General features: G+C 40.6%; 1 protein-coding gene across 1 annotated transcript in view; it reads left to right on the top strand.

Moving 5' to 3' along the window:
* Positions 1 to 12,112, top strand: part of AP4S1 (adaptor related protein complex 4 subunit sigma 1) — a 63,055-nt gene that overhangs the window by 39,526 nt on the left and 11,417 nt on the right. Inside the window, exons 2-4 of the mRNA XM_082838409.1 lie at positions 3,936 to 4,143; positions 6,741 to 6,827; positions 8,521 to 8,589. Coding sequence (XP_082694535.1) covers positions 4,006 to 4,143; positions 6,741 to 6,827; positions 8,521 to 8,589 — 294 coding nt within the window. The 5' untranslated portion in view covers positions 3,936 to 4,005. The remainder of the gene's footprint in view (positions 1 to 3,935; positions 4,144 to 6,740; positions 6,828 to 8,520; positions 8,590 to 12,112) is intronic.

Here is a 12,112-nt window from a genome sequence, read left to right as displayed (position 1 = left end):
AGTATTGTTTTATGAACTTCCATTCAGATATGTATGTACCTGTATACTGGGTCACAATGTAAAATATATCACAGTGTAAAATATATCACAGTAAAACAGTGAAAATCACTGGTCTGGTTGGGGAGCTCAGAATGTAATCAAATAGTGATTATTTAGAGTGACAGGTTTTGTAAGATACAGTGATGGGTTCAAAGAAAAGACAGCCAACTTTTTGTGGTTAGAAAGAGGGATTGGGATAGGCAGGAAAGGCTTGTCTGAGGAAGAGGTGATATACTATCGTAATGACATTGGCCAACACGTACATAGCACTCACTTCATGCCAACTGCCAAACACTGTTTTAAGAATGTTACATATACTAACTACTCCTCACAACCTAGAAGGTCAGTACTAATATTATTCCCATTGTACCTCAGACTGAGTACAGAAAGATTAAGTAATTTTCCCAGGATCACAAGGCTAATAAGTAGTAGAGCCAAACAGTCGAGCTCTACCTAGTTCATGCTTTTGACTATTATACCTTATGAGTAGTATACAGTTTTTGGTGGAAATTGGCTTTGTAACTTGGGGAATTTTATTTCAGTCATTTTCATGGGGCAAAAACAAAGTTTTTGTCTGATATTCCCTGAGTGTGTGTGTGTGTGTGTATGTGTATGTGTGTGTGTGTGAGTTTTACAATATTATGGTTCTGGGGTACATAGAAAGCATTTAGAGCTAGAAAGGATGTTAGCCATCATCAAATAACATTTTAATTTCCAGAAACTTCCTACTCTACTGTTTTCGTGCAGTGAATTGTTTGGTATTTTCCATTCATTGTGCAGCAGCATTAGAAAAGATAATGTTGAGTTGATCATTCCCAAAGATACCTGAAGTTGATGCTTATTAAGCTTAAATGGACATTAATGACACTAATACACTGAGTGAGGCAGAGGCAATGTGATAAAGACAGCATTATGAGTCAAGAGACCAGAATTCAGGACCTCACTCTGCATCTCAGATTACCAGTTTTCCCATCTACAAAATGGAGTGCACATCAGAGACGACAGATACAAGGTGCATATGTTGCCACACCCTGCTTCCTAACCCACAACTGACATTACTAATTATTCATGACATCGTCTTGCTCTGAACCTGAAAACAGCTTCAGAATCCTTCCCAACACAGTGCTCAATGCAGTTAGTACAGTTAATCAAAGTTGGCACCCAAGTTGAAATCTATTTGTCATCTTTGGGTATGACAACGTATAAAGATTCTTCCAGTTCTAACTCCCAGAAATACACCATCAGAAGTATGAAAACTGTGCCCAATTCAATACTTACTTCAGTCTTTCCAGTCTGTCTTTTCTCTAAGCATTAAGTTTACATCATGTAGGGGACTGGGACGCTGATCTGTTTATATTCTACTGTGAATCTACCCACCTCCCTAGTCTTGGCCTTTAGGCATCCTAGCACCCTTTGTGTAATGTCTTCCCCAGTAAAGTTTCTTTTTTATTCTTCCTTGATTTTTCACACACATTCACACAAGTTCTTGGGTGTGGAATCTCCTAACTTCTTGGCAATCAAGACATCTTTCCCAGCCCGTGTGTTGTTGAATGCAAAGAGTATATTAACAGAGGAAGTTCATATATGCTCCCCGACCACTCCCAGCACTTGTCTAAGCATATTCCTTCTTATTGCCCTACCTCAGTTTCATAATTATTTGATCTCCCTCCCCCCTGGTAATTAGTAACCAGGATAGGTGCTTATGTCATTCATCTTCAGTTCTCAAACATGAACCTTTCTCTGAGTCTCCACATTGTATATTTTGGTGTTGTATATTTTATAATAGAAATACTTTACAGTTTTGCTTGTCCGCTTTATTACCACTGTGTAATCCTACAGTTGTAAATCGTGTAATTATTTATGAGCGTGCAAAAAAAAATACTGTATTCAAGTCTTTAGATGCCTTCAGCTACCAGTTTCAAGACTTGTGTCCTAATGAGTATCAGTTCAGCACGTCCTTGTTTGTCATCCTTGCTCTTGAAGTCAGTGGGAAGGAATGCTGTGCTTGTAAGGTGGAAACCAATTTGATCCCTTGGTGTAGCATCTCAGTGGGATCATTTTACATCTCATTTTACCACTTAATGCAACCAGGGCATTTAAAGGCAATGGTTTGGCCATGAGTACCTTTGAGACAATATTTTCTTTTACCTGGCAGTTGGAGTCCAGGGTATAGGATTGTCATTTCTAACTTTCATAAAGATGGTTTTAAAATAACTTTGCTGAAAGGGAATAAAGGAAAGGATGGTAATCTTAATTTATTAGTCATCTGCCTTAATTTTTACTGGCAGTAATTTGTAAGGAGGATAAAAGCAGGACTTAACACCAAACGATTAAATAACACAGAGTATGTTGCAATGCCACCTACAGTAGTGAGTTTATCTTCCTGGAAAAGGGAGTGAATGACCACAGGCCTCCCCCTGTGGCACAGCTGTCAAATCCCCGGCTGAGCTGGTCTAGATGACATCCTGTTCTGCACACCGAATGAACACAGCAGCCCCAGGCTTTGCCAGACTGGATCTGCCTCTAACCAGCTCTTAGTGTTTGGAATCGTTATGAGATAACCGCCTGTCTGATAGGGTTTAGGAAATAAAAGATGAGCTAGGAAGGCAAAAAATAATATAAAAATATTATCTCATCATCTGTTGCAACTATTCTGTAAAATTATTCCAAGTTTTAAAATTTCGCTTAAGAACTATTGTTAACCTTGGTCTTTTGCACTGATTTTCAAAGATATTACAAAATGTGAATATGATTTTGTAAGATTGGCCTGAGACAGCTCTGATGCTCATGATGAAAGAATTGGCCATTGGTCAATATTGTGCGCTTTTGCATTGATTATTTCAAAAACTATATTAAGTATAAGAATAACAAACATGGGATTCAATACAGCTGAGTTTGAAATAAACCCACAAGCATGAATGAGGAGTAGGGGTGTCATGGATCTGTGTATGCGCTTGGCCTCTGACCTGCATCTCACCCCTGACATACAGTAATCCAGGTATGCTGGGTGCCTTAACATCCGTAAAATTCAGTTTTGTTGTCCTTAAAATGGGGATAACAGAAGTCCCTGCCTCAGAAAATTGTGAGAACTAAATAATGTATGTAAATTGCTCAGTACAGAACCTTATAGGACTTGTTACGGGGCCTTGTACAAGGACTTCGACAAATAGTTGATGTTACTACTGCTTTCAACACTAAGGAAAGAAGAGCTTCACTACACATCCTGTCTCCATTGTCCATAGAATAAATTTCATATTCCTTAACATAACTTCTAAAGCCCATTTTATCTTATGCGAGCAGCTCAATTTCCTGTGACCATTCTTCTTGCCCCCTGACCTGCAACCAAAGTGAACTTCCCAGAGCTTTCATACCCCTATTTTCTGTGCCTCAGAGTCTCTCCCTCTGGGTCATTCTTCAAGATCTTGCTTAAATGCCCCTTGTCTGGGAAGCCATTCCCAACTTTCCTATGATGCTCCTTGTCCCTCCCTTTTGTGCACCACAGAAGTATACCTGTCCCAGTTATAACTCATCCCCCTGTACTGCTGTTATTTGTTTACCTATCCAGTAGCTTTGCTAGGTGTCATGATCTGAAGATCAGAAATAATTACTTCTTCATCCATATTCTTCTTCTGGTGCTTGACACATAGTTGGCGCCCAACAAGATTGATGAAACAATTGAATGAATATGAGTAGCACTACTGTAGATACTCAAAAATGTTTTGGAGGATAACTAAGGAAAATTTATCTTTAGTTATTTATTAAAGTCTCATTTAGTTCACAGGAGTGAAGACCAATGTTATCAGAAGACGTTTTACTTCTGGTTCATCTACAGAACACATTTAATATGATTCTTGAGAAATTTGATCTTGCCTTTCTGTTGTTCTTTTATTCTTCAGGTTCTGGTTACAGCTACCCCTCGCCATAACTTTTGAACTATATTTGGAAAAATACTGGCCAGAAAAAAAAATGATAAAATTTTTCCTCATGGTGAATAAACAAGGGCAGACCCGACTTTCTAAGTACTATGAACATGTGGAGATTAATAAGCGTACGCTTCTGGAAACAGAAGTCATAAAGAGCTGTCTCTCTCGATCCAATGAACAAGTAAGTTTCTGATTCTCTTTGATCTCTGCATTCAACTCAGCAGTGGCAAATTTATTATTACTGAGTTGCAGGGGCCATCGTTTTCTTTGAACTACATTCTTTCAATAGCTGTTAGGGAAAATTAACAAATGAAGTGAAATGAAGACTGCCGCATAGCTCTCTTTACATCCCCTTAAGGAAAATAAAAGCAAAGAAAATCAGGAAAAGTCTTGAGTTCATATTTAGGTCAGCATATTTGTCTTACTGCACTATGGAAGTGGCAGCTCAAATTTAAGCCTGCTAATAGACATACCTATTTTTTTTGTTCATATGAATTCAGCCCTTGGAACTCTTAGGAGTGCCTGTAGCAGACGGCTTTCTTTAAGCCAAAAGATGAAGGTCAGATGACCAGTATAGAGGGGAACAGTCAAGACCCACTTTGTACCGGAGGATAATAACATGATTCTCATGTGGAGTGCAGTTTTTTTCTGCTTATCATTTTTATAAATTTACCACCAACGTAATACTGGAACAAGTAATTTAAAAACAAAACAAACTTGATTTGAACTTGTCTTATTATATAGATGGGAGAAATGGAAGTTAAAAAATTCATATGAAACAACAAATCTATCCATTCTGCCAAAATTGAGGTTAAATTAAATCGTTAAAATAATAGTAAACAGGAATTGTAAAAACTGAGTCTACTTTTACAAAGGACTTTAGTTGGAGAATTACTTAGTCTAGGCCCTAAACTTGGAATCCTTGGAAATCACTGAGCAAACTAATGCAAATTCAGAAAGCTTATTTAAATCACCCATTAATTTTGCTAGTTCTCTTTTTCACTGCATATGTAGAAAGGCTGCTCCTGGGAACCACTGGTAAGTCATAAAATATTAAGCTACATCAGTGCTCACAAGTTACGCATTAGAACTGTGTTTCCCTTGGCTTCTAAATTGATTTTCCAGTCAGAACATCTCAGAGTCCTCTTTGAATTACTACTTTGGACTGCCATGGCACACACTGCTTTATGTAGTTGTCAAAAGAAAACAAAAACTATTAAAGGACTGTGTTAATAGCCACATACTTTAAGTAAAGGTAAACAAACTGCAGAAGTATTTCTGTTTGAATCTTTCTGCAGAATGTAGGCACTCTACAGTTTCATAGTTTTCACTGATAGGTTACCCTCTGAAATATATGCTTTGAAATGAACATACCATTAGATATTTTTGAAGCATTCTAAATTATCTTAGATTTTAAAGGGAACCCACTGGGCTTTTAGCATAATCAGGTACCAAAGTAACACAATCTCAGCTTCATTTTTATTTTATCCACAAAGGTGCTTGGATGCTTTTTTTTTGAATGTCAGAAACTCCTGAGAGTCTTTGAAAAATGTTCCTCAGTTCTTTCAAATAGATTTTGTTTCCTTGAAAGATCTGACTGAACAGAAATAATACTGGCTCTACAATGAACCAAAAGCTGCAGAATGGTCCTGGACTTAATACTTTTATCCTAATGTCAAATAAAAGCCTCAAACGCCTCCATTATATAGATCGTTGAATGGCTTTCCCGTGGAAGAAATGCCATAATCAAAACTTGCAGCTTTGGAAATTCCTTGGCGGTCCAGTGGTTAGGACTCTGTGCTTTCACTGCCAGGGATGCGGGTTCGATCCCTGGTTAGGGAGCTAAGATCCCACAAGCTGTGTAGCATGGCCAAAAAAAACCAAACCAAACCAAACCAAAACAACTTGCAGCTTCATTCCCAGGTACATCTGAGCACCATAGAGCAACATATCCCAGTGCAAAAAGTCATACCGTTCTTGCTCAGTCACATTTGGTCAAGCGCACCCAAAAATCCAAAGGAAGGGCAACACTGTACCTTCAGCCTGCTGTCCAATTCCTGTCCACCCAGTGCCTTCCTCTCCCCCTTTGTACAATGGCTTTAGGAAAGAGATGAATGGGAAGGGAGTTGTTTCCTTCACTAGTCAGTAATGGTAAGCTAGTTATTAATTCCTATAAAGCAATATTTACAGTGGGAGATTTTTGTCTAGTGTCTGCCACACAAAAGCCATCTTTAAATAATTTATAAAAAGAGCCTACATTGATTCTTCTCAAAAAGAAATAAAGATTTTTTCTTTTTTGCATATGTGTATGCTCTGTATATTTGGCTCTTGAATGACTATCAGATAGTACAAACGGAATCTCTAATTGCTTCCAAAAGAGCCCAGGGGAGATGGAAAGAAGAAAATCTTCTTTATCATGTTGGCTTATTTTCACTTTTGGAGGCAGTCTAAAATGCTGATTATTTAGTAGCCTTTTCTTTGCTGGCTGAGTTCCACACAGAGCCAAGCAAAGGAATAAGAAGAAGTACAGGTGGGAACCCATGTGAACACTCAGACATTTTTCCAAGACCACTTCTCCACCTCCCACTAGAGATGCTTCCAAGCATTCCCCTGAGTACTGTGAGGAGGCGGCCAGCAAAGACTGTGTCACATCTTAATGTTGAATATTTCTAGGAATGTGTTGACAGATACTCAAATCAGAACCTAGAAATTATGCATGCCATTTTGAAGAAATCCCTGTCAACCACAGGAATTAATGTCTAATTGTGTTTTGTCTAGTGCTCTTTCATTGAATATAAGGATTTTAAGCTGATATATCGGCAGTATGCAGCTCTCTTCATTGTGGTCGGAGTTAATGACACTGAGGTAAGATAATAGAAGAGCTTATGGGAAATACAAGAAAATTAGGAATAACAGTCTGATTTTTTTTTTAAATAAATTTATTTATTTAATTTTGGCTGCGTTGGGTCTTCACTGACACGTGCTGGCTTTTCTCTAGTTGCAGTGAGCGAGGGCTACTCTTTGTTGTGGTGCGTGGGCTTCTCATTGCAGTGGCTTCTTTTGTTGCGGAGTATGGGCTCTAGGCGCACGGGCTTCAGTAGTTGTGGCATGTTGGCTCAGTAGTTGTGGCTCACAGGCCCTAGAGTGCAGGCTCAGTAGTTGTGGCTCACGGACCTAGTTGCTCCGTGGCATGTGGGGTCTTCCCAGACCAGAGCTCAAACCCATGTCCCCTGCATCAGCAGGCGGATTCTCGACCACTACACCACCAGGGAAGCCCAACAGTCTGATTTTGATTCCTCCTTAAATTGACATTTTCTTCCCCACTTACCTCCATAACAATTATCTTGACTCTTGAAGGATATTGGTTTTTATCAAGGCTGGGGAAACCGTGTGGAAGAGATAAACCTAGGATTTTTTTTGGATTAGATGAGCAATTTGTGGAGAAGCACAAAACCACAGAATTCCTTCCTCGACCCTAAGCAATACCAGTTTCCTGCCCTCATTCAGTGTGGCACAGTGGGGCAGCTTAGCCAAGGGTAGGGGCCAAACAACTGTGACATTAAACATAGGCTGACATTTCAGAAGGCAGAGCAAACTGTAAATATGATTGTGTTGTAATTACATCTCATCAGATATAGTTCACCTTTTCAGAAATGGTCAGTCCCAGATCAATAGCACCTTTGGCCATAGAATCCCTGAAAGGGTATTTAAGATCTAAAATACTTTGAAATCTCAGTTGATTGTTTTTTTATCCATGAACCAAACTTTGAGATGGTTTCCCCATCTTCACAGATGGGAAAGTGATGACATGAAGACCCTGAGGGAAAACAAAACAAAACAAAAACCAGGCTTCAGCCAGTTGGTGATGAAGTCAGGGAGTAAACCTCAGAACTCTATAATCACCAGACACAATCTGGTTTCAATTCAGTTAGGTTCATCATGGACTTTTCAAAAACTCTTAGAGGTTAAGGTTTTCTACATTTCCCCTATTGATAAGCTTCTTTTAAAGAAATAAGTCCTAGAATTATTCTGAATATTTGTCAATAGGAAGCTGCTTTGCTCACATTATCTGTTTACCAAATGCTCTAAAACCTGGTTGCTGACTGGGCAGCTCCATGTCTGATTTCCCCAATAGGTCATATTAAAACTAACTGCACCCGGGAATTCCCTGGTGGCGCAGTGGTTAAGAATCCACTTGCCAATGTAGGGGACACGGGTTCGAGCTCTAGTCTGGGAAGATCCCACATGCCACGGAACAACTAAGCCCGAGTGCCACAACTCCTGAGCCTGCACTTTAGAGCCCGTGAGCCACAACTACTGAGCCCGCATGCCACAACTACTGAAGCCCATGCACCGAGAGCCCGTGCTCCGCAACAAGAGAAGCCACCGCAATAAGAAGCCCGCGCACCACAATGAAGAGTAGCCCCCGTTCGCCGCAACTACAGAAAGCCCGCACACAGCAACAAAGACCCAACACAGCCAAAAAATAAATAAATATTTTTTTAATAAATAAATAAATAAAAATAAAACTAACTGCACCCTTCCTTTTTTATTTCAGAATGAGATGGCAATTTATGAATTCATCCATAACTTCGTGGAAGTTTTAGACGACTACTTCAGCCGAGTGGTAAGTCTAATGACTAAAAAATGGTTTTCGTCCTTAGCTCAATTTCCCAGAAATGGGTCTATGTCAAAAATATGTGTTAATGGGCCTCCCCGGTGGCGCAGTGGTTAAGAATCCACCTGCCAATGCAGGGGACACGGGTTCGAGCCCTGGGCCAGGAAGATCCCACATGCCACGGAGCAAAGCCCGTGCACCACAACTACTGAGCCCACGTGCCACAGCTACTGAAGCCCACACGCCTAGATCCCGTGCTTCGCAGCAAGAGAAGCCACCGCAATGAGGAGCCCCCCGCACCACAACGAAGAGTAGCCCCCGCTCACCACAACTGGAGAAAATCCACGCGCAGCAACAAAGACCCAACACAGCCAAAAATAAATAAATAAATACATTTATATATTTAAAAAAATGTGTTAATATAGAGCTTTAATGTGTAAAAGTTAAAAATCAAATGACGCCAAATTTTCATTACCTTTCCTTCTGGCTCATCCAACGTGTTAGAAACCTACGTGTGTCTTAGATCTTTATAAAGAACCAGTTCTATAAGACTAAGAACCTCTTGTGTCTTTCTCTCAATTAAGATATTTTGCTATCGAACTTCCTCTCTCTTTTCTTCTTTCTTCTGCTTCCCCTCCTAGGACACCAGGACCCTTTTAGTTTAAGAATCATTTCCATCCAGACCCTTGCTTTGAGGATCAAAACCAAGTCCCCTTAAGGAATACATGAGTTCCTTTCCAGCAGTCCTTTAACAGTTGTACTGAAATGTAATTTAATAACATACAGTTCACCCATTTAAAGTGTACAGTTTTTAGTATGTACCCAGAGTTGTGTAACCATCACCACAATCAAGTTTAAAATATTTCATCACCCCAGAAAGAAACACCATACCATTTAGCATTTCTCTCCCAATTATCCCCTCCACCTGCTCCAAGCACTAGGCAATCTTCAGTCTACTTTCTGTCTCTATAGGTTTGCCTGTTATAGACATTTTATATAAATAGAATTATATAAAGTACAATAAAATATGGTCTTTTGTGACTGGCTTTTTAAATTTAGCATAATGTTTTCTAGGTTATGCTGATCACGTTGTAACATATATCAGTACTTCTTTTTTTATATAAACTTATTTATTTATTTATGGCTGCATTTGGTCTTTGTTGCCATGCACGGGCTTTCTCTAGTTGTGGCGAGCGGGGGCTACTCTTCGTTGTGGTGCGCAGACTTCTCATTGCGGTGGCTTCTCTTGTTGTGGAGCCACAACTCTTCGTTGTGGAGCACGGGCTCTAGGTGCACGGGTTTCAGGCCGGCAGGCGGACTCTCAACCACTGCGCCACCAGGGAAGCCCTGGCAGACTTCTTTACAGGGCAATCGACTAGCCTGTTTTCATTGCCTTAGTGCAGTTTGTTCTCAGAGTGTGGTTCCTGGACCAGCAGCATAATTATTACCTGGGAACTTGTTAGAAGTATAAACTCTTGGCCTACCCCAGACTACTGAATCAGAAACTCTGGGTTGAGGCACAGCAAACTGTGTTTTAAGAAGCCTTCCAAGTGATTCTGATGCATGCTTAAGTTTGAGAACCACTGCCTTAGTGCATGAGGCTTGCTGTCAGCTATTTCCTAATTCAGCGGTTGGAGCTGGGCAGCTGCCTAGTGGCCTGCGACATGGTAGTGCCTCGAGCTAGGAAGGGATTGGTGCCCTCCAAAGCTGAAAGAGCAAGAGGTCTGGCCATTCCAGAGACTGGCCTTGCAGGGACAGGGGGCATCGGGTCTGGTTTTAAAATCCATCTTCTTGGGCTTCCCTGGTGGCGCGGCGGTTGAGAGTCCGCCTGCTGATGCAGGGGACACGGGTTCGTGCCCCGGTCCGGGAGGATCCCACATGCCGTGGAGCGGCTGCACTCGTGAGCCATGGCCACTGGGCCTGCGTGTCCGGAGCCTGTGCTCCGCAACGGGAGAGGCCACAGCAGTGAGAGGCCCGCGTAATGCAAAAAAAAAAAAAAAAAAAAAATCCACCTTCTTATTGATTGCTTGGGGAGAGCACTATAGACCAGCACTTTCTGTCCAATAGAACTTTCTGCAGTGATAGAAATGTTCTCTATCTGTGCCATCCAATGTGGTAGGTGCTAAGCCACATGTACCTCTTGAATATTTGAAATGTGATTAGTGTAAATGAGGAATTGAAATTATAATTTTATTTAATTTTAATTGATTTAAATCACCATGTGAGGCAGGTGGTTACCATACAGACAGCATAGCTGTAGTTCCGGCTTACCTCCTGATGACCACTTTCTTAGACAGACTGGTTGCAAGTCAGGGTCTGTGATTCAGAGCTGGCCATGGTTAGTCACTTTAAGGGAACACCTATCATGAAGAATATAATTTCCCAAAATAGCAATGTTTTAAACCTGGGAGAATAAAGCGTGGGTACAGGCACTATCATTGCTAAGGTTTTAAAAATTATTATATTCGGTAACTAAGAATAAATAGCAGGTTGCTGAATTTTAGCTGTTATTCTAGGGAGAGAGTCAGTGACCACATAAACCACAGAAGTAAAGATTAGAATTTAATTTAAGCCAGGTGATTATACAGGACTTGGAGAGTACTAAGGGATGACCCGGTTTAGGATGACAGTAGCAAAAAGAAGAAAAAGAGGAGAGAGAAGAGAACCCTGGGAAAGAAAATAGAATCTGTCCCACTCATGGAGAATGCCTTGTCATCTAAGATTTATTTTTAGGTTTGTGAGTTTTAAACAGTTTTTCTGGGGCTATTTTTAATCTTAGAGTTTCCAAATCTTAAATTTGGAGATCAATCTCATGCTGTCTGGGCTGAAAGAAGCATCTTAACATCACGTTTCAAAACAGAAAGCCAGCCCAGTTAGCTTCCAAAGAGGCAGTTTTGCAAGAGATGAGGGCTGTTGCTGTTGAGGAAGTGGGATCAGAGTTGTCAGTGCTGCACTTGACAAACCTTAAGTCCTTTCAAAGATGAATTTAGCACTTTCATCTTTTCTCCATCTATGACTTTTTCAGGACATAAATTTGTTCATTAAAAAAAATTAAAGATACATATGAGCAAAAAGAAAGGGTAGATCATCAGTGAGCATGCCGTTTATTGATACATACTGTTAGGTACATTGCCTTTTAGGCTTTATGTATCTGTATCTAACTATATCTATATCTATCTACATATATACAGGGGATAATGCTGTATATACCATTTTATGACTAGCTTTTTAATTTTTATTTATTTTTGGCTGTGTTGGGTCTTTGTTGCTATGCACGGGCTTTCTCTAGCTGCGGTGAGCAGGGGCTACTCTTCGTTGTGGTGCATGGGCTTCTCATTGCGGTGGCTTCTCTTGTTGTGGAGCACGGGCTCTAGGTGCGTGGGCTTCAGTACCTGTGGCTCATGGGCTCTAGAGTGCAGCCTCAGTAGTTGTGGCGCACAGGCTTAGTTGCTCCGCGGCATGTGGGATCTTCCTGGACCAGGGCTCGAACCCGTGTCCCCTGCATTGGCAGGTGGATTCTTATCCACTGCGC

This window comes from Leucopleurus acutus (genome assembly GCF_964270905.1).
Source record: "Leucopleurus acutus genome assembly, chromosome: 1".
Classification (NCBI taxonomy): Eukaryota; Metazoa; Chordata; class Mammalia; order Artiodactyla; family Delphinidae; genus Leucopleurus; species Leucopleurus acutus.
This window is presented reverse-complemented; position numbering and strand designations above follow the sequence as displayed.